This window comes from Chiloscyllium punctatum, chromosome 3, assembly GCF_047496795.1.
Source record: "Chiloscyllium punctatum isolate Juve2018m chromosome 3, sChiPun1.3, whole genome shotgun sequence".
Classification (NCBI taxonomy): Eukaryota; Metazoa; Chordata; class Chondrichthyes; order Orectolobiformes; family Hemiscylliidae; genus Chiloscyllium; species Chiloscyllium punctatum.
This window is the reverse complement of record NC_092741.1, coordinates 136,931,192-136,954,334: the sequence shown is the minus strand read 5'-3', so window position 1 is coordinate 136,954,334 and position 23,143 is coordinate 136,931,192. Positions and strand designations below refer to the sequence as shown.

Below are 23,143 nucleotides of genomic sequence, written 5' to 3'. Positions count from 1 at the left end.
GAGCAGTCTGAACAATTGCTGCTTCACGATCCCTATAGAATGTTCAACAATGCTTTGCATGATCAAGGATCTCATTGTATTTGTACTTTCCGTTATGTGGACATGTCTTAACTAGAGACACTATCAATTTATTTTCTAACATCAACTTGCTTATTTCCTTACAATCTTCAGAAAGCACAAGCAGCATAGACTTCAGCAGAAGAAAAACATCTTGATTGCCCCAACCCCAAAAACAAAGGAATTTCTACCATCTGTTACATTTTTGGAGTGGTACAGCTTCCTTTCAGTGTGCACATTTTACTTGATCTGTGAAGCTCTGGTGCCCACGTGGGTTCTATCTAGAAATGGCCTGCATTCATGCAAAATCTGCCAGATGGTCGATGTAATGTTTCCTCGCCAATTGTCTTCTTTCCATTGGGAAAATAAAAATTGTGGTTCGCCTGGAAAATGCTTCCTCTACTGTTTGGTTTAGACCAGCAAGAGCTGCAAACTGTCTCCTCCAACATAAGCCCCTAAGTGATCTGCAAGGATCCTGTCGCAAAAGCGCGAAGAATGTGTTGGATGATAGCCCTGTGCCATAAGGTAGAACAAGTGCTCAGCTTATTAACAACTGGTCACACATGCAGAAAAATGCTTGCTGTATTACTATCCTTCACCATGAATCCTAGTAATACCTTAACAAGCAAAAAACAGTAATAGCGATCAGTATCAAGAACTGTCCAAATCCACAATGCTATTATTATAAACCCATAGCAGATGGTATTGCTCAGTCATTGCGTCTGTAATGAACTGGAATTGGTGAGACAGGTTTTCCTTCCAACATAATCCGGAATAAAATAGTTTGACCTGTATTTGTGGGACTTCAGGTATTGACATCAGTGAACAAGCAAACTGCCTATTGTAATTGAGACCTTCACAAATCGGTTTCATTCACCTAATTTAATGACTAAAGCTGAATTCGTAAGGTGAAACTTGTACTGTAGCTGTAGCTGGTTAGTGCTCAAAAAAATGTGCCTCAACAAAGTGTGCAGACTTCAGCTTAAAAGCTTTTATAAAGAGGACGGTTAAAAAGTGTAGAACCTAATCAGTAGAGCCAAAAAGCTAGACTTTAATATTAATTGGAAGAATCTCCAGAAATCTTGCTGCAAGAAAGCACTGCAGGCTTCTTTAACTGACGCATACTTCATTTCCTATTGGTGAAGTGCTTTGCCATCAGTTGTCAAGTTCAGTATGGATCCTCAATTGCTTTAATATATCATTTAAACATTGCATCAATATGCTTAATATAGTCCCTCCAAAATCATACATCGGCAAATCAAGAACGTGAGATTGATTGCTCGGGCGGTGTTATGGCTCGGTAGGTATTATGATTTGGTAAGCCACAGGATTGTGACCAAAGATGAATGTCAATTACCACCCATCACTGCCAGGATGTTTGGGGACTACCTACAAATACCTTTGGAATAATGTGACAGCCGAGACCCAACAAGTTCATCTCGTCTCCAGTTCAAAGTTTGAGGACCCCCTTGCCGCTTGCAGTTTAACTTGAAAGGCAAACCAGAGGAATTTTAACTTTTCCTGGAAAAATACTGTCCCCTGAGACACATTATTAACATAAAAGGTATTACTCCCGGGCAGTGAGAATATACCAGCGGTGAAGGAGTGGACTTAACCCATGATGGGAGGAGATCTCTGTAGGTGACCTTGCCTCCTGAAACAAAGTGGCCTGAGTACTTTCCAGAGTTGATTTATATTTATAACAGCCCCCACATTCATCCATGGGCTTTTCCCTGTGTTATCTCCTCTTCGAACGGAAAGGAGAGCAGACGAATGAAGGATTCCTCAGCCCAATGTAAGCTACAAGCTTCATTCCACATAAATAATGTAAATAGTTCTTTGTTTGTCCTCAATTCCTCTATTGTTCATCATGGTCTGATGCCAGTGGAATAAAGAATTTCTGTGTCATGATGTTTGAGCCTTCTGTGTTCAAGTCACTTTGCAGGGGGTAGTTCTGTCTTTGCATAATAGTGCAAAAGGACTGACATCTGATCAGCCCCCACCTCTCCAGATTTTCATTTGGAAAGTTGAGAGACATATAGCAGGCAACTGATCCAGTATAGGAGAAAGTGAGGACTGCAGATGCTGGAGATCAGAGCTGAAAAATGTGTTGCTGGAAAAGCGCAGCAGGTCAGGCAGCATCCAAGGAGCAGGGGAATCGACGTTTCGGGCATAAGCCCTTCTTCAGGAATGAGGAAGGTGTGCCAAGCAGGCTAAGATAAAAGGTAGGGAGGAGGGACTTGGGGGAGGGGCGTTGGGAATGCGATAGGTGGAAGGAGGTTAAGGTGAGGGTGATAGGCTGGAGAAGGGGTGGGGGGGGGGCGCGTTGTTGGTGGAGTTTACTCTGTCACCCTATGTCAGACTCAACCTCTATACCTGATGTTTCGGTGAATATTGTACACTTCTTTGCATCAAGTTTATCTGCATTCAGAACTTTTCCCACTGACTTCAGAATTTAGTACTTAGAAAACAGGAGCGTACTGTATCATCTGTCATAACAATTAATGACTAAGGTATCTATGTTAATTTACATTTCATAATTAATTCAGTTTATATCTGGTGGGGAATATACAAATATCCATCTGCATTTGTTTTTAAATCCATCAAACAAAATAAAATGCAGGCAAAACATGAATTAAAATAAACTGGATCCATTAAGCAGCTTTATAAACAGAAAATCACTTATTTCAGTAAAACACAGCTGCCAATTTTCTTTGATCTAGCATCATTAAAATATCTATGAATTCACACTGCTGAGTATTAACGACAGAGCTGTATTTCCAGGTCTAAGATGCGCCACACCACATCTGTCGCCTCTCCTTTTGATGAAAGGACAAAATTTTGAAAAAGAATAGGAACAAAGTTCCTTTCTCAGAAAAGCACTCCACCAATTGTACATCAATTCTGTAAACTGACAAGAAAAAAATCTGGCTGTACCTAATGTATATGTGCCTCACCAAGAACCCATGACCTTGTGTAAAAAAGGGTAAATATTCCAAGCAAAAATGAATACTGACTTGATGGTACATGGTTCATAGTTGTATTTTCTCCATCGCGCAGAAACAAGAATTCGGCTGTGAACAACTGGTCGAATCTAGAAAGATAAAGCAGAAGGTTAATGCATTTTACAGTGTCCTTCAACTGTTCCAATATGTTAACTATTGTAAAGGACGAGTAGTTAACATAATTTCATGCAAATTTATTCCAATGCCCCCAAAACAATGCAAATACAAGAAAATTATAAATTAGTCCCAGTGAAAGAGACTATATACATTTTAATCACACAAAATACATGATATTCAGGAAACCTTTAGCCTTCCTTAAAAAGCCTCTTACAAAACAATGCTCATGTCAGCAATAGTCATGTGGTAGGTAAAAACAATGACTTCAGATGCTGGAAACCAGATTCTAGATTAGAGTAGTGCTGGAAAAGCACAGCAGTTCAGGCAACATCCAAAGAGCAGGAAAATCGGCATTTCGGGCAAAAGCTGATGAAGGGCTTTTGCCCGAAACATCGATTTTCCTGCTCCTCAGATGCTGCGTGAACTGCTGTGCATTTCCAGCGCCACTCTAATCTAGAAAATAGTCATGTGGTATCAAAACTAAGGCAAATGATGTCCTGATGTGCAGAGACTGACAATATTTTCTGTCATTAAGTTTATTAGCTTACCATAGGTCAGCATGGAAGCAAGGTGGATCATTAAAATTGGCAGCTCAGGGTTATGCTTGTGGTCAGAGCTAGAGTGTTACACAGAAGTGGTCACCCAATCAGCTGGTCTCCCCAGCATACAGGAACCGTGAATACCATCTATTAAACTGGGGCAAGTACAATTGAGTTGTTGATTCATTTAGAAGGAATGTCTGGAGCCTAGGACTGTAAGGGAAGGGCATGAAAGGGCAGGAATTTCATCTCTTACGTTTATACAGGAAGGTGCCATAGAAATGGAAAAGTTGCCATAAGTGACTGGGTGACTATGTCAGACTCAACCTCTGTACCTGATATTTATATTGATGTGAATATTGTATGCTTTTATGCATCAAGTTTATCTGCACTCAGAACCTTTCCCACTGAATTTAGAATTTAGTATTTAGAACATGGCAGTACATTGTATCATATGCTAAACAATATGATGCAACAATTAATGACTAAGGTATCTATGTTAACATTCATTTCACAACTAAGTGGACCGGGATCTGATGGAGGGAACAGCTCTATGGAATGCAGAAAGGTAAAGACAGGGATTTTTTTTGTGGTAACATCACATTGGAGTGGCAAAAATGGCCTTTACTCAATTTGTTCTGGTTTTCTTTGCAAAAATGTCTTCACTTTCAAAAGTGGTGCCTACAGACATACTTGCTCCAATTCTGGAATTTCTCTCTAAAGCCAGTTGCAATTTTAACCCATAGCTTTTCTTTGACTGATGGAACAGTGAACTGAACTAAACATACAATGGAATTAAGCTGTCAGAGAGAGATTACTGATATCAAAGAATAGATGAAGTGTCTTAGTAAAATTACTGTGCAAAATAGATGTGAAGAGAATCAGCATTTACAGCAAAATGTGTTCACTTTCAAAAGTAGCCACTGAAGAGACTTGCCCAGTTCTGTCTGTGATTCTCTAGCCACACCACTTAATAATTACATTGTAGGCAATACATTTTCCAAGTATGAAAGTGATTCAATGAGATAACAGGGGAGCACAATTATTAATGTTTCCATTTACAGAAAGAAATAGCGTATAACAAGCTGAAACAGAATGAATTATCTTAAATTAATTCACTTAACAAGAGTGATAACACATATATGAGATTGCAGTATTTGATATTTTTGCTTTTATTCTCCATTTAGGGAGATAACTAAAATCACATCATAATGACTTTTCAGTTTTGTCATTCAGCAATTTTAACATTATCATTATGCTGTTAAGCACAGCTCACCTATCTGGATTGAAGTGTTGCCTTAAAGTGAATAATAATCTAAACTTTAAAATAGTGATGGAAATTGAATCTAAACAATCATCCACCTCTAGACAACCTAATGTGTAGATTATAAATGAATATACAGAACATGCAAAAAAAAACTTTGTAAAGGAAACCTTATAATGTTATATTCCCAAGTACTAAGGTGTAGATGTTACTGCTGTTATTGATGGTGCTGGAGTTTTCTTAAAATAGCACAAAAAGCTTAAAAGGGGTAAAAAAAAACAAACTCACAAACTTGTTAGAGATTTTTGAAGAAGTGACAAAGATGATTGATGATGTCAGGTCGGTAGATACTGTCTATATTTAGCATGGCCTTTGACAAGATCACTAATGGCAGGCTGATACAAAAGGTCAAGTCACATGGGATCCATGGTGAGTTGGCAAGATGAATACAGAACTGGCTTAGACATAGAAGATAGAGAGTAGTGGTGGAAGGTCTGTCCCAGCACTAATTCCTGCGGAATCCCACTGACTGGAGATCTGTAACGACTGGGGTCCCATAGTAACCAGTGCTGGGATCCTCAGGTTTGTAACATTTATATGTGATTTGGATGAAAATGTCAGTGGCCTGATTAGTAAGTTTACGGATGACACAATGATTGAGGGAGCTGTGGGTAGTGGGGAGGATTTTCAGAGGATATAGCAAACTACAGTTGGAGATAGGTAAGCTGGAGACTTGGGCAGGGAAATGACAGTTGGAGTTTAATCTTGATAAGTACGAGGTGATGCACTTTGGAAGATTTAATGGAGGAGGGAAGTATACAGTAAATGGCAGAACCTTTAGCAACATCAATATACAAGATTGATCTAGGCCACAGTTCTCTGAAAGTAGCAACACATGTGGATAAGGTGGTCAAGAAGGCATTTAACATGCTTGCCTTCATCGGTCAGGGCAACGAGTAAGAAAATCAACGGCATGTTGCAGCTGTATAGAATTTCAGTTAGACCACATTTAGAATATTGTGTACAGTTCTGATTGTTACATTTCCAGAAGAAAGTGGAGGCTTTGGAGAGGATACATATTTGCCAGGATATTCTCTGGCTTTAGGAGGCTTTAGTTATGAGGAAAGATTGGGCAAACTTGGTTTGTTTTCACTTGAATGTTGAAAGATGGGGAGGGAGATTTGATAGAACGTTTACAAAATTCTAAAAAGAATGGATAATTGGAGTCTTTTTTCTCAGGGTAGAAACATCACTTATTAGGGGATATAAGTTTAAGGTAAAAAGGGGTAAGTTTAAAGGGGGTGTGAGAGGCAAGTTTTTTAGACAGATGGTGGTAAGTGCCTGGAGTGGGCTGTCAAAAGAGGTAGTGCAGGTGGATACCTTAGCAACACTTCAAAGGTATCTTGACAGATATACGAATTGGCAAGGAATAGAGCGTTACGGATTACATAAAAGAAAAGGTTTTTAGTTTAGAAAGACATCGTGTCAGTGTACAATCTTGGTGGGCCGATGGGTTTGTTCCAGTGCTGTACTGTTCTTTGTTCTTTGAGAACAGTATGGGAGTGCTACACTGTCAGCGGTGCAACATTGTAATTAGACATTAAACGGACACTACATCAACCTTCAGAATTACTTGACAAGCTTCTTTAGCTTTATTTTGAAGAGCAAGGGAGTTCTGCACACTTACTCGGACAATATTTATCCCTGAGCATTGAATTAAATGGAGTGTTTATTATCAACTTGCTTTTTGTGGGAATTTGTTGTGTTCAAAACAGCAGCTACTGTCCTAACATACGACAGTGAATATAATTCCAAAGTAGAATACATTGCAACAGGTAAAGACTGCATCTGCAGAAACTCACCATTTCATTTGTCTTTTTTTGTGGCTTCTTTGTCGTGATTTGCAAGTAACTGAGAGAAAAAAAAAGTGGTATTCTGTAAGATTCAACAGCATGACACATTTAACCAAGTTTGTAACCATCAGCAGTTCGGTATTCATTTTTACAATTATAGGTTATCTTTATTATTATTGTGCAAAAATATATTTTATTGCCAAAACTATTTACTTGGATTTTTGTAGCATTTTTTGTTGCTCAATATGTAATTTGAATTATTTCTTTTTCTGAATTACTTTGATTTATGCTTTGTTCTGTACTTTGCTGTTTATATTCATGTAACCAGGTCAACTCCATGATTTATTTTCAAAAATCTCCACCTGACACAAGCGCACCAATACATTCTAGTTTGTCAACTAATACAAGGCAATATGTTTCACTTAACTCTCTTGCCAGAAGTCACATTTATCACTCTTCAAGCAAACAGCCAGGCCTCATAGCTTTGGGTCTTTGCAAAGAGAAAATGATAGTTTATTTTAGCAGGGCTCCAACCTTCATAGAAATTGAACTGATGGAGTTAAGTGGGGGCGGTTAGCTCAGTGCTGATTTGCAATATAGGGCAATGCCAATAGCGTGAGTTCAATTCTCCCACTGGCTGAGGCTACCATGAAAGACTCTCCTCTGAACCTCTCAGCTCTCTTGAAGCACGGTACCCTCAGATTAAACCACCAACAGCTTTTTCTCCCCAGTGAGAGAGCAACCATATCGTCTGATAGGTCTCCCTCCTATCGGAAGGATGTTGTGAAATTTGAAGGGTTCAGAGAAGATTTACAAGGATGTTGCCAAGGTTGGAGGGTTCGAGCTATAGCGAGAGGCTGAATAGGCTGGGGCTGTTTGCGTGGAGTGTCAGAGGCTGAGGGGTGACCTTATAGAGTTTTATAAAATCATGAGGGGCATGGATAGAGTGAATAGACACGGTCTTTTCCCTTGGGTGGGGGAGTTCAAAACTGGAGGGCGTAGGTTTAAGGTGAGAAGGGAAAGATTTAAAAGATGCCGAAGGGGTAACTTTTTCACGCAGATGCTGGCGGGTGTATGGAATGAGCTGCCAGAGGAAGTGGTAGAGGCTGGTACAGTGGCAATATTAAAAGTTATCTGGATGGGTATATGTATAGGAAGGATTTAGAGGGATATTGGCCAAGTGCTGGCAAATGGGACTAGATTAATTTAGGATATCTGGTCAGCATGGACGAGTTGGACCGAAGGGTGTGTTTCCATGCTGCAGAATAGCTGCATAACTCTGAGTGCTTATCATTGTCATTGGTGCTTCCATCCATATGATCAGAGTGTATGGACTAATTAAGGGCTTAAGTGGTCTAAGTGTGTGTGAGCGTATCATCTTCTGGTCTAACAAGAACAGTGTTGTAGAGTAAACAAGATGAAGCTAATTGCATCTCTGCAACTCTTTATTAGCTATAAGAATAGTTCTACATTACAACAAAGACTGTCGGGAGGACTGTGCCTTTTGTCCGTGTGCTTTAATATCCCAATTTAGTCTCCCACTATGTCCTCATGTCATCACACAGTGGCGGTGCTTATCGCAAATAATTATGTATTAACTTTTTCTCCCCCATATACAACATTATAATAGTTAGATAGTTGTTTTTTAAACCAGTGCAGACACGATGAGCCAAAGGGCCTTTTGTGGTCTCCTCTACACTGGGGAGATGAAACACAGGCCATTTTGTCAAACACCTACGTTCTGTCTATAAAAATGACTCTGAGCTTCCTGCTGCCAACCACTACAAAATACCACCATGCCCCTGGCTGACATCTCTCGCTCTCAGGTTTGCTACAGTGATCCAATGCAAGCTGCAAGAACTGCATCTCATCACCCACTTGGTGACCCAGCAACCTTCAGGACCCAATATCAAGTTCAATACTTTTAGAATTTGAATGGTTCCCACTGTGTCCTTTACCCACGCCAACACTCAGGCCCTGTCATAGTTCTGAAGAAGGGTCACTGGACCAAAAATGTTAACTCTGCTTTCTCTCCTGACAAATGCAGCCAGACCTGTTGAGTTCTTCTAGCAATTGTTGTTTTTGGTTCTGATTTCCAGCAACCACAGTTTTTTTGTTTTTTTTATTTCTGTCATGACGTAGGCTGCTTTCGGCACAACCAGTCCGTTTTTACTTACTCATGGTCCCAATTATCAACGTTTCTTCTTTACTGACTTACTATCAGCGAACCCTTTATCTGCCTAACTTTCTTTCTTCTCTCTAGGCTGTATCTTCACCTAACCACTTACTCCTTTCCGCCACTGCCTGTCAACAGCATCAATTTTACCTTTTCCTAGCTGCTATCAGTTCTGAAGAAGGGTCCCTGGACTCAAAATATTAACTATGTTTTCTCTCCACAGTTGCTGCCACACCTGCAATTTCAATTTTGTTTCAGATCTTCAGCATCCTCAGTTCTTCATTTTATTTTTTACCTTTTCCTGTGCTGCATACGTCTATGACTCTATCGTCCGCCTAAACATTATTTCTATAGTAACTATCATTGTTATGCATTTGTTGATACAGTTAGATCAAGCTGCACTCTCACTATCAACCAAGTCTTTGACTTTACAAATTCAGACAATCTCGAGGTTTCACTGTTCTCCCCAAAAGTGTTCTCTTCAAATGTTGAAGAATTATAGTTGTTATGGAATGTCTTTTTGACAGTCTGAGATATAAGATTCATTTCTGGCCTTTAATCACTTTTACTTTTCAATGGGGGACATCATTACTGCCTGAGCAGACTCATTATTTTATGGCGGTATCTTGAATCTTTGAACTTTTTTGGCTTCTTCTTAGTGGTCTTCAATGTGAATCAGTGGATTTTTGTTCTCAGTTCACCTGAATGTCTATGCTGAAGTAGACAGACTTATTGCATCAACTTGTTGATTGGTTCCACCCCTATCTGAGTTCTGCAGAGGCTGTTCACTCCGTGACTCCTCACCCCCCACCAATCCACCCTCCACTCCCAGCATCTTCCCTTGCCACCACAAGAGGTGCAAAACCTGTGCCCACACCTCCCCCCTCACCACCATCCAAGGCCCCAAAGGATCTTCCACATCCGGCAGAGATTCTCCTACACCTCCACACGCATTCATCTATTGTGTCTGTTGCTCATGATGTAGTCTCCTTTACATTGGGGAGACAGGACACCAACTTGCAGAACACTTCAGAGAACATCTCTGGGACACACGCACTAAACAACCCCACCATCCTGTTGGCAAACACTTCAACTCCCCCTCCCACACCGCCAAGGACATGCAAGCCCTGGGTCTCCTCCACCACCAAACTCTAGCCACCCGCCACCTGGAGGAAGACAACCGCATTTTCTGCCTTGAGACCCTCCAACCACACGAGATCAATGTTGATTTCACCAGTTTCATCATCTCCCCTCCCTCCAGCTTATCCTAGAGCCAACTCTTCAACTTGGCACCGTCCTCTTGAACTGTCCTACCTATCCATCTTTCTTCCCACCTACCTGCTCCACCCTCCCCTCCGACCTATCACTATCACCCCCAACTTCATCTACATATCACATTCCTAGCTACCTTTCCCCCCATCTCCAACCTCCTCTGATTTATCTCTCAACCCCCTTGGGCACACTCCCCACCCATCCCCCTGCACCATCCCCCCCACATTCCTGATGAAGAACTTACGTTCGAAACATCGACTCTTCTGCTCCGCGGATGCTGCCTGACCAGTTGTGTTTTTCCAGCTCCACATTTTTTGACTCTGATCTTCAGTATCTGCAGTCCTCACTTTCTCCTTCTCTCTTATTCACCCTCAACAACTGAAATATTGGTGAAACTACATTGTGCAATTCCTCCATTATGTAACTTGAAGATTTCCCCTTGTTTGGTGCAATATCAATTCTGGTTGTTGAGGATTCTTCTTTATAAAGTCATGGGATAAGATTTAGCTAGTGCCTTCCCAGACATTTCAGCATTTAATTGTGTGACTGGAGTTTGCTATAACGCTTAGTCAATGGGTTGTGTTGCCAGCTGACTCATTTCAATTTTAGATGTTTCAATTGTCTGAAGTACCATATACTGTTTAGCTCCTGTCACTTTGTTTGCCTTTCTTCTCAGAGTGTGTTAGCACTTGGACTCTGAGCTCCCTACAGTTTTGAAAGCAGTGGAAAACATTTCCATCAAACCAAGTTAATCACAGCTTTCCATCTCATTGGCAGTTTGAAACAAATTTCTTATTCCAACATAATTAACCTCAGAGGGTTCTGCTTTTTGTCTAGATTCCACCTTGAGCTCACAAAGCCCTGTAAAATCTTCTATTGGCTGTTCCCTGACCTTTTACTTGTAAACCTTCACACCCTTTGAATCAGATTGAGATCCATGCATTTCTTTTTGGTCAGGAGTGAGAATTCCTGATTTCGAAGCACATGCATACATATTATGATTTTCCCTAAGCCGTTCTGGTGTAGGTATCAAACTTAGAAAATACAAATGCATCTATTCACAACCAGTTGCAAACAATTCTCTGTCATAATTATGTTTTTACAAACTCAAGTCAATAAATATATTAAAAATTTCTAAATCATTTCCATTCATAGGTTAAATGAAATTAAATAAAAGAATTGATATTAAAGCACAAAATGCTTTATTTGTATTTTGCCTGTTATTTTAGGAGAAACACATCGAGAATTCAAGTTCTCTTTACTGGAGGTGAGATTTATTGAATTTCTCCTTGGGATGTGAGGTTCATTGACACTTATTGCACATCTCAAATTGTGCTTGTCTCCCAGCATTTAAAAACTGATAAGGTATAGGCTGATATGATTTGGAGATGCCGGTGTTGGACTGGGGTGTACAAAGTTAAAAATCACACAACACCAGGTTATAGTCCAATAGGTTTAATTGGAAGCACTAGCTTTCGAGGCGCCGTTCCTTCATCAGGTGGTTGTGGAGGACACAATTGCAAGACACAGTATTTATAGAAAAAGTTTAAAGTGTGATGTAACTGAAATTATGCATTGAAAAATACCTTGATTGTTTGTTGAGTCTTTCATCTGTTCGAATACCATGATAATTTCACTTCTTTCATGTGTAAATCACAAAACTTTTTTTTAAAAGTTGCATTCTTAGGTTAACTATAACAATTGGTGTTCGCTAGACAATATGATATTGGGTAGTGATTTCACCACAAACTGCATCACTGGCAGTAAAATCTATGTGGATAGGAACATGTCAAGAATGCAATGGATAAGTTCCAATCACCATTCTAAAGTGCGACACATGCTATTCCTTTGGGGAGAATGAGATTAGAATTTAAACGTATGTTGCTATTTACATCTGCTGTCTCTGTAAAATCCTGGTAATGTTGGAATGGTATTGGTTGCAAATATTGAAATTATAAATTTTGAGATGTTTGCAGCTACAAGTTACCTCACATACATACTCAACAGAATATATCAATACATTTGTATATAGGCATATTACAAAGTTCTTAATTATATATATGGCATATTTTGTTTTTTTCTATATTTGATTTGATTTAATAATTTGATTATTTATTGTCATGTGTATCCTGTTACAAAATACAGTGAAAAGTGTTGTATAGTATGTGGCAGCATATTAGCAAATAATATGTTATTACATCAAAAAAGACAAGAAATAGGTTAAAATAATGCACAGGAACTGTTCAATATTCTTACAAATAATAAATTTATAAAATACAATGATCTAGTACAAATACAGCTTTCAAATGTATGCAATACCAACTAAGCTTGTCTACATATCTTGCTCGCCACAGTTTAAATGTTACGATATAGTACTCACTCCAGGGTTTTAAACTTTTCCACTCCTGCTGCGACATAGCTGCCTCCATTCTCCAGATCATCCAGATCAAAGACTTTGTGTCCCTCCTTAGGGGTGTAGATGTTTCTGACAGCCCCAAAGGGTGCGTTGATGCCCTTGGTGACTTGGTTAAGGAAAGTGTCAAAGGTGGAGACTTGTTTGTTGATGAGAAACCTTCTGCCAGTGAAGAACGGATCCCCATTTCGGTAAACTATCACACTCTTAGCTGCCGGTAGCTGAAGAGGCGCTCCTCTTGATGAAGTGGCCATGCCCTTTAATGATAACAACAATCATAACAATGATGCTGGAAAGATCCACATGTACTTTCATTCACAGTTGCTGAGTTTAGTGTGGACCATCAAGATTCTGACTTCTTCATGAGGTGGCAAAGTCAAATTGCATGAAACATGGAGCCAATCAGCTTGTTTGCCTGCTACCTCAATTTCAACCTCACCACGACAACTCGAAGCAGCAACCACTGAACCAAAAAAAGTAAGTTGTTCTGGCTTGGAAGGAAAATTTATAACCTTGAAATAAGACAACACAAAATACCTTTGCTGAAGAAAACATTCCAGGCCAAACTAAATCAGGTTAATGATTGTACATCAAATATTACTTCAAAGCAATGTACTTGAATGGTTACCGTGGTATTACAACAAAAGGCAATAATGAGCAAGAAAAAGCACCTTTCAGAAATGCTAATAAACATAATCTCGACATTCACAGCATGTTTTTGGCAGTTGTTTGTGTCAATGTGCATTAGCAATGAAGCGATCACATTTTAACAACTCATGTTAAAATAATGTTTTCCAGAACATTAACATTACAAGGAAGTAACTGAGGGCCTAGTTGAAGACATTAGCTATGGAGAGACAGCATAACAGAGGAATTCATTAGACATTAGTTGCAGAATGCAGAGTCAAGGTTCAACTGGCGGTAGGAAATGAAGGAGAGATTAATGTGGCAAGGAAAGGCGTGAGAGGTCAGAGTCAAAGGAGTAGATGGCAGCACTATGGGGCTAGATAAAATAAGTAAGTTAAGTAAGGCAGGATATATAAACAAAGAGTTGGAGAATAGGGAGCCAATGTAGTTCAGTGAAGACAAATGTATAAGATGAGCATGGCTCTTGACAGGATAAAGTTCAAACAACTGTGCTTTGGAAGGATTGGGCTTTGTACAAGTATGCAGTTAGTGAAGCCTAAAATGATGGAGGTTGGGCTGTGTGTGTGAATATATTTATATAATTTTCAAGAATTATACATGCCAAGGCTCATAATTTTGGACAAGTAGATGATGCAGTGAAATCTCTAGAAGGTTTTCTCTTCAGTTGTGAAGTCAGTTAATCACCAGGCTGCAACAAAATAATCATCAGCTGAGATCTCCCATACCTATGAACAAAGAACTCTTTCACATCAGAAGTACAATCTGAAATATAAGCTGTTGTAACAATATCATTGTTAGTTAACTGAAAGGATAAGAGATAATTAGCAGCAAGTAATAAGGATGCAACACAGCAAGAAACTGAGTCTTTTCTAATGCTGACTATAATATCTCCCTTATCTGTTAAAAGCTATTGTACCATCTTAGTAAATCTCAGATTATCTTTGTGTTTGCCTTCTTCAAATCAGAGAAGTCATTCGTACATCCCCCTGAGAATTTAACCACAGTTTTGACTGAGAATGAATCATCTCTGTAGATATATGAATATGTCAATTCTGAATACATGACCCTGGACTCAAGATCACCATCTCATGTATATCTTTTAACAAGACTGTTAAGTTACATTTATTTACTTTTGTATAAACTATGAAATAAAGATAACATAAACAAAATAATGGCTTGGATGCTGGCACTGACCTTATGGACTTTTTACTGTTGAGCTTGTGTCTACTGATCATACAGAGCAGTACTGTATCCGCTATAGGGGATCAGGGATCTGTGTTAACTAGGGAGAACTTGTGATGAATCCTTTCAAAGTGCTGCACTGTTGGAGTGGAGGGAGTTTTTAAACTACAGAACATGGAGGGTTTGGATTAGGTGGAAGAATGAACAGACTCAAATCTCAAACCCAAGTGTGACCTAACTCAAACCCACCAACTTCCAGCTTAGACAGAGGCAGATCGGCAGAGGCTGGTGGTGGGTATGAGGGCGAACCACCAAACCATTGCCAGAGGACGGGTTGCTTGTTTGAACAATTAATAAGGCTGTGTGCCTGATGATTTTAATCTCTTCCAGTTTTAATGCCAACTGGCCAGGCATCTAGAAACTGAACAGTTAGCGGAAGGCCAGTAGTCCCCTGCATAAAATAGATAGAATCACAGAACCAGGCAGCACAGAAACAGATTCTTCAGTCTAACTCATCCATGCCAACCTGATTTCCCAAATTAAACTACCCCTATTTGCCTGTGTGTCACCTCATATCCTTCTAAACCTTTCTTTTTCATGTACCTGTCTAACGTCTTTTGAATGTTGTAACTGTACCTGTATCTACCACTTCCTCTGGCAGTTCATTCCACAGATGAACCACCTGGTGTATGAAAAAAATTGTCTCTCAGGTCCCTTTTAAATTTTTCTCCTCTCACCTTAAAATTATGCCCCCTAGTTTTGAACTCACCTACCCTGGGGAAAAAATTTTTGCTATTTGCCCTTATCTCTGCCCCTCTTGATCTTATGAACCTCCAATTTGTCACACTTCAACCTCCAACACTTCAAGGAAAAAATTCCCAGCCTATGCGGCCTCTCCTTATAACTCTCCACTTCTGCCAACACCCTTATAAATCTTTCTGCACCCCCTCCAATTGAATAATATCTTTCCTATAGCAGGGCAATCAGTGCTGTACAGAGTACTCCATAAGTGGCCTCACCAACACCCTGCACAATTGCAACAAGATATCCTAAAGTCAATGCTCTGAGTAATGAAGGAGGATCAGTGCTGCATGTCAGTGGCTCCCTCAAGAAAATCTATTTACCTTTCCATCCTTCCTTTGAAATAGTATCCTCCCAATATCCTGCATGGTTCCATACAATCTTTCCAGAGTCTTCACAACCTTCTCCCTTCCTCTCTGATATCTCCAAGCTCTCATATCCCCCAGCTAGTAAATGTCTCATTGAACACCAAGAGGCCTCCCAGTCTGAACTCCTTTGTCATCTTCCCTTTCTTAACCTCCACAGAATCTGAAATAGGTCAGGAAAGCTGGAATAGTTAATTCAAAGCTAAACCATATAGAAAAAGAGTTAGAGGATCAGGGAAGTATAATTAAAGAGCCAAGCAAAAGAAAATGAAAGACAAACAAATATTTAATTTTTTTTAACTCAACCATAATTAATGTCTGAAGGATTGAGACTCCACATTTGTAAAAATGCATTTTTCGTGCCAAGAGGTTTTTTGGCAGGAATTAAGAGGTAGCACACCATTAGAAAAGTAATCATGTGTTCAGTGAATACCTAAAATTCAAATGTAACTTCAGATTATTTCATGATATTTCAATATTGAATTTCTCAGCAAGTTTCCATAGTGACAAAGTATCTGGAAGGGTAATTCAAACAACAACTTCTGATCCCCACACTTAATACAATCATCAGAAGTTGCTATCCAAACTGATTTCCGCTAAGAGTGTGCATTGATACCATCAATTTCATTTTTACCACCAAATCTGTTCAATTACTCATGAGACAATTTAGTAGATTGTCATCCCAGTGGGTGAAAGACCTAGGTGGATGTGTAATTTTGTAAAATTTTTTCTTGTACATTTGTTATCATTATTCACTTCTAATGGCATATATGTGTTTTCAAATAATTCTTGTGTGAAGATTTGCCATTATAATTGTCTATCTCTGCGTTCACAGTGACAAGAGCCTTTGCAAATTAATTGCACTGTGATTGTATCCTGAAAGGATTTTCACCTTCACAATAAAAATGTCCATAAGGTCAAAATCAACTTTACTATAAAAGTAATGAAAGATCAAAATCACCTTTACTTCTCTCCTGTCTAAGCTGTTACAATGTTTGAGGTGTGTGCATACATCCACAAAACAATATGTGAACATTACAATGAAACCAAGGACAGAAGATATAACTATAAGGAATACATTAAAATGTATTTGTTCACTGGTTGAGTTATTTCCTAACTTCTGAAACTGCTTCACTCTAAGTTTACATTTTTTCCCTGTGCACTATCAGATGTGATTTACTCATGTCATATAATAATGTAAATAAATTACATGTGTTTCACATCCTAAGCAGTCAATGGAAAATGACACAGTATTAGAAAATAACCGACTTGAGGAGCTAGCTGCTAGACTGAATTAGATAGTTACTGTTCTACCTCAGCGATCAGAGTTCAAATTTAACACAGATTTATGTGATAAATATTTTCTCTATTCATCAGTTATAAACACTCAAAGTAAAATTACTCTAACATTCTCAGTCCAATTCTTTGTGCACCTAATTTTAATTAAAATTAATAATATAGAAACGCCAAAGAAAGATTAATGTGGGAATTTTTAAAAAATTTACATTATTTGAACAGAAATTAGGCATAATATTTGCTAGATCACAAAATCTATATTCTGCATCTAACCTGATGAGAATGTACTACCTCCAGAAGAAACCTAGCCCATAAATCAAATGTCTCACCTTGATGACCACAAACAAAAGAAAAAAAATCACTTTGTGAAAGCATTACCATAAATCTCATAATCTGCATTGCCTTCCAGCACATGTTCCAAAAAAGTAAGATCTGATGTTTTCTCCTCCATGGGTAGTGAGAATCTCAGTTGTGGGATCAACCTTCAGACATCTGCAAGCCTTATGTTCAATAGAAATCTTACATTTGTTAATTGCCTATTGGTCTTCACTAAACTGCTTTTTCACACCCTTTCCTAAAACTTTGAAGTTTAATCAATTTATTAGTGATTCCAAAAAGAGAAGTCCATCTCCATCATCTGCCTGACCCTCTGCTATACCAACCATGAATTCCTTGTTGTTTCAAGCATATCATTCTGCACAAATGGCAGTGCTAGTATTCTGTAAAAATCAATTTCCGTCAAGCTAAGCTGTTTAACATAATAGAAAATACATTAATTTAGTTTGCTGTCAAAAACTTAATTGGACCAGCCACATAAATGTTGTGGCTACAAATGCAAGTCGGAACCAAGGAATTCTGCAGCAAGCAACTCATCTCTCATCTCCCCAATATGTATGTGTACAGTTTACAAAATCCAAGTCAGCAGTGTGATGGAGTACTCTCCAATTGTCTAGATTAGTGCATCTCCAACAACACAAAACATTTGATACATGCAGGACCAAGCAGTCGATTGGCAGCACCTCCAGTACCTTCAACATTCACTCTATTCATGACCAATGCACAGTGGCAGAAGGTGTGTTAAATTTTGTGTTAAATTGGAGAAACTTGCTTAGGTTCCATCAACAACATCTTCCAAATCATGGCCTCTACCACAAGCACAGCGGATGCAACAGAATACCATCACCTACAAGTACCCCTCCAAAACACACACCATCCTGACTTGAAACTAGATTGCCATTTCCATACTGTCATAGAATCATAGAGCTGTACAGCATTGAATCAGACAATTAGGTCCAACTCATCCATGTTGACCAGCTATTTTAAATTAATCTAGTCCCATTTGCAAGCATTTGGCCCATATCCCACTAAACCCTTCCGATTTGTATACCCATCCAGATAACTTTTAATGTTGCAGTTGTACCAGCCTCCACCATTTCTTCTGGCAGCTCATTCCATATAAAAATATTCCATATTTTCCATCCTCTGCACGAAAAAGTTGCCCCTTAGGTCCTTTTTAAATCCTCTCACTTTAAACCTATACCCTTTAGTTTTGGACTCCCAAATCCTGGGGAAAAGATCAACTAAACATCCTATTCACACTCCTCCTGATTTTATTAACTTCTAGAAGGTCACTCCTCAGCTTCCGATGCTCCAGGGAAAACAGGCCTAACCTATTCAACCTCTCCCTATAGCTCAAACTCTTCAACCCTGGCAACGTCTTTGTAAATCTTTTCTAGACTCTTTCAAGTTTCATAACATCCTTCTTCCAGGTGTAGCACAATGGGCCAAAATCCAGAAAGTCCATTTCTAACAGTATTGCAGGTGTCCCTAAACCACAAGGTGTGCAGCAGTTCAAGAAGGCAAGTTAACACCACTTTCTTCAGGAAAATTAGGGATAGGTAATAGCCAGCAACATCCACATCCTATGAATAAATTAAAATAAAACACCATGGGAAGCTGTTGCCTGCCACATGGATTCGGAGCCTAATTAATTTCAATGTCAGACTTAATATATCACGTTTGTGTCCTCAATTGTTCTGGAAGATTTTATAGTTATATAGTTTTGTAGTCATACATTAATTGCTACAATTAAATTTTGAGTGTAGTTGAGGAAAGTTCTGAGGCAGCGATGTCAAAATGTTTAGAGATTTCCATAGTTTAGAGCCGCATTAGCAGAATGTTCAACTAACAGCGGTGAGGTAAGGACAACAGCCAAGATCAGGAGGAACACAGAGTTCTCAAAGGATTATCAAATTGGAGAGAACAACAGAGGTAGGAGGAGATGAAGCTATGGACCAGTTTTAACAGCAGGAAGAGAACCTTAAATTTGACATGTTGCTGGACCAGGAGCCAAAGTAGATCAGTAAGCAGGATTTGATGCAGCTTCAGAGCAGGTGAGTTGAGCATCAAAATTTTGGATGTGTTGAATGTTAAAATGCTTGCATGATTACAGGTATTTATTTTCTCATTGTTTTTCATATTTAACTTTCGATGCAAAAGCAGTTTCTTAAAAATTCATTCATGGGATATGGGCACTGTTGGCTGGACCAGCATTTACCACACATCCCTAATTACCTAAAGGTTGTTAAAAGACAACCACATTGCTGTGGGTTTGGAGTCACATGTAGGCTTGGTTAAGGTAAGGGTGGCAGGTTTTCTTCTGTCAAGGACATTTGTGAACCAAATGGATTTTTGCAGTAATCAATGGTCATGTTTATTTTAGTATTTGAGTTATTTCTGATTTATTTTGCCAATAAATGCCTGCCAACCCCCTTCCTTAATCAAGAGGAAATGCCTTACACTTACTTCTACACTGACAATAATGGTACTAAGAATGTTACAAGATATAAAAACAAATTAACCCAGCTAACTGATGCTCCAATTTTAATGAGACCAAAAGCAGTAGGAAATTATGGGTATTTTGCCAACCAAGGGTCAGACTCACATAGGATGAGGCATATTCCTGTCTGTGGAATATGCCTCATCTTACTATCAGAACAGAATGCTTCATGTGGAAGTAATTGAATCAAAATTCCTATTTTTGGCCAGTGTCACTTTATTTCTTTTGATCCGTTATTTATTTTTCTTCTTGTGCAAAGGCACCTGACCTCAGCTTAATGGTGGTTATTTGGTCAAGGATAAGGCCTCTGCTCATTTCTCCACCTCTCCCGGTCACGCACTCTGTTCTCCAGATGCTCTGTTTAGTAATTCCCCACAAAAGAATTTTTGTTACACAATGTATCATAAGTACCTACTCATAGCTATACAGTATGTGGGATCTCAGTGCACTATTCTAGCATAATGATCGTGGAACTATGCTCTTGTTAAAGAACAAAAATACATCAAATGTTTCTTGAAATGGCATGAAGTGGTGGAATTGTTTCCAATTTGAGCTGCACCCTCATGGGGAGCCAATAAAATGTAGGACAAACGCGAAACCCAATGCATTCATTAGAGTTTAGAAGGTTGAGGGGAGATCTAATAGAAACTTACATGGCTTAGAAAGGGCGGAAGCTGGGAAGTTGTTTCCGTTAGGCAGGGAGACAAAGATCCATGGGCACAGCCTTAGAATAGAGGGGGTCAATTTAGAATGGAAATGAGGAGACATTTCTTCAGCCAGAGAGTGGTGGGCCTGTAGAATTCATTGGCACTGAGCACAGCGGAGGCTGGATGTTAAATTTCTTTTAGGCAGAGGTTGATAAATTCTTGGTCTCGCAAGGAATTAAGGGCTATAAGGAGAGAGTGCGGATAAGAGGAGCTGAAATGCCCATCAGCCATGATTGAATGGCAGAGTGGACTCGATGGGCCAAATAGCCTTACTTCCACTCCTATGTCTTATGGTCTTATGGTCTTATAAATCTCTTGGTGGCCACTTTCCAAAACAAAAGTGACAACAACAACAGATTGCTTCCTCAGCCAAGGCAAGCTGAATTGAACAATGAATTGTACAGGTGGAAAAAACAAACAAAATAATATAACCTTTTAATACAAAATGAAATCTATGGTTTATTTGTAAATTTGCTGTTGTAAGTCTCACATTCTGCTGCTAATCATTTCAATGTTTGAGTTATTTCCGAAATGAACTTGGTTGGAGTACTAGAAGTCTCAACTGAAAATACAGAGAATTATTTGCCTCAAAAGGCAGTTGAGGTGGAGTCATCGGATATTTTAAAGATGGAAGTTATTAGATTCTTGTTAGGTAAGGGAGTCAAAAATAATTAGGATGGGATGGAAATGTGGAATTCAAAACCCAATACGATCAGCCATGATCTTATTGAATGGTGGAGCAGGCTCAAGGAGCCAAATGGTCTATTCTGTTTTGAACTCCCACATTCATATGTTTATCATCTTGAACCTCAAAATATTGCATTACAAGTAAAGCTTTCTCATCTTTTGATGACAGCAGCAAGGAGTGAAATAGAATCCAATGGTCACAGCCACTCAAATCTCAAGTTACAACTCAACTCAAACCCTCCATTAATAGATACAAACTATTCCCAACCCATTCCCCATGACCAAAAAAATTCCCCATTGATCTAGAAACCTGCCAGAAGGAAAATAATGCTGACTCACTAACCCCAGCTTTTTTTTCCCCCTGCTGAAAATGTTAGGTTCTGTGAAGCTGTGGTTTGTAACTCCTGCATGACATTTTCCTTACCACATTGTCTGTTCAGCTTAGCTTGTGGTGCTACCTCATGAGCTGCCCATGATATTTCATTCACTTGAGTATCATTTAGTTCCATTTCACGATTGGATAATCTGTCCAACAACAGGGTGACGTGGTGGCTCAGCGGTTAGCACTGCTGCCTCACAGTGCCAGGGGTCTGGGTTTAATTCCACTTTTGGGCAACTCTCTATGTGGAGCTTGCACATTCTGCATGGGGATAGGTCATGCTAAATTGCCAATAATGTCAACACTAGCTGGATTCGTCATGGGAAATGCAGGATTATAGGGATAAGAGAGTGGGATGTTCTTTGAAGGATTAGTATGGATTTGATGGGCTGAATGGCCTGTTTCCACACTGTAGGGATTCTATGAACAACTGAATGGCCTCCCTTTGGACTGTAAGTTCTAGTTATCCAACATTCATTCCTTGTCATAAATTTGGCAATATACAATTTGAAATAAAAAATACTGCCTGTAGCACATGGTAAATGTTGTGCAATGTGTAAATTAATTAACACAGAAATCTAATGGCTTCCATCTATTCTTGATGTTCCATCTTTGTACATTTTGAATACAACCATTAATGCAGCTAACATAAAGCAATGAACAACCAAATTAAAGGAGTTTAAAAGTAAGGTGAAAATGAATATAGGATTGAAGAGCAAAATGAGTAGGCCATTCAGCCCTTCAAGCTTGTTCTGCCATTGAATCTGGTGGCAGATTTTCTTCTGTCAAGGACATTTGTGAACCAAATGGATTTTTGCAGTAATCAATGGTCATGTTTATTTTAGTACTTGAGTTATTTCTGATTTATTTTGCCAATAAATGCCTGCCAACCCCCTTCCTTAATCAAGAGGAAATGCCTTACACTTACTTCTACGCTGACAATAATGGTACTAAGAATGTTACAAGATACTCCACTTTCCCATCCATAAATCCTAGCTTCAGTAATCTATCTAACTCTGTTTTGAATAAATTTAATGACTGAAAGGGCACAGTGAAAGTTACACCAGCACTCCCTTCCTTGTGAGTTCTACATCCCAAAAAGGTGCTGCAACATTTGACAACGCTTCGATAAGGAGCAAATACCTCAAATTGACCGTGAGTTGCATTTTTCAGAAAATGCGCAAGAATCACTTTCCTTTAAAAACACATGAAGTCCAGTCTGGCTTCAGGGATTCTTCTGGTTACACACATTCCATATTTGTTCATGCATTTTATGACCACACCTTAAGTCATATTGAACTTTACTCTTATGTATTTACTGGAACCATATCACACAACACAAAAGAGGCCATTCCGCCCATCATTTATGAGAGGATTCTTTGGAAGAGCTAACACATGATTCCCGCCGAATGGCATTTTGCGCGCGGACATCGAAATTTCCCCCTCACAAGTGAATACCAAATTCCCAGTTGGAAGTCTTTTCATTCGATTGTTTCCAGTTGGGAATTTGGGAAATGTGGATGTCTTTGCCAATGAATCGGTT

General features: G+C 39.1%; 1 protein-coding gene across 13 annotated transcripts in view; it reads right to left on the bottom strand.

Moving 5' to 3' along the window:
• Window positions 1–23,143, bottom strand: part of LOC140465522 (doublecortin domain-containing protein 2) — a 137,686-nt gene that overhangs the window by 98,464 nt on the left and 16,079 nt on the right. For all 13 annotated transcript variants that reach the window (XM_072561086.1, XM_072561092.1, XM_072561078.1 and 10 more), the window contains exons 2-4: window positions 12,664–12,953; window positions 6,845–6,893; window positions 3,075–3,151 (exon numbers count right to left, since the gene is read on the bottom strand). In XM_072561086.1, coding sequence (XP_072417187.1) covers window positions 3,075–3,151; window positions 6,845–6,893; window positions 12,664–12,950 — 413 coding nt within the window. In that variant the 5' untranslated portion in view covers window positions 12,951–12,953. The remainder of the gene's footprint in view (window positions 1–3,074; window positions 3,152–6,844; window positions 6,894–12,663; window positions 12,954–23,143) is intronic.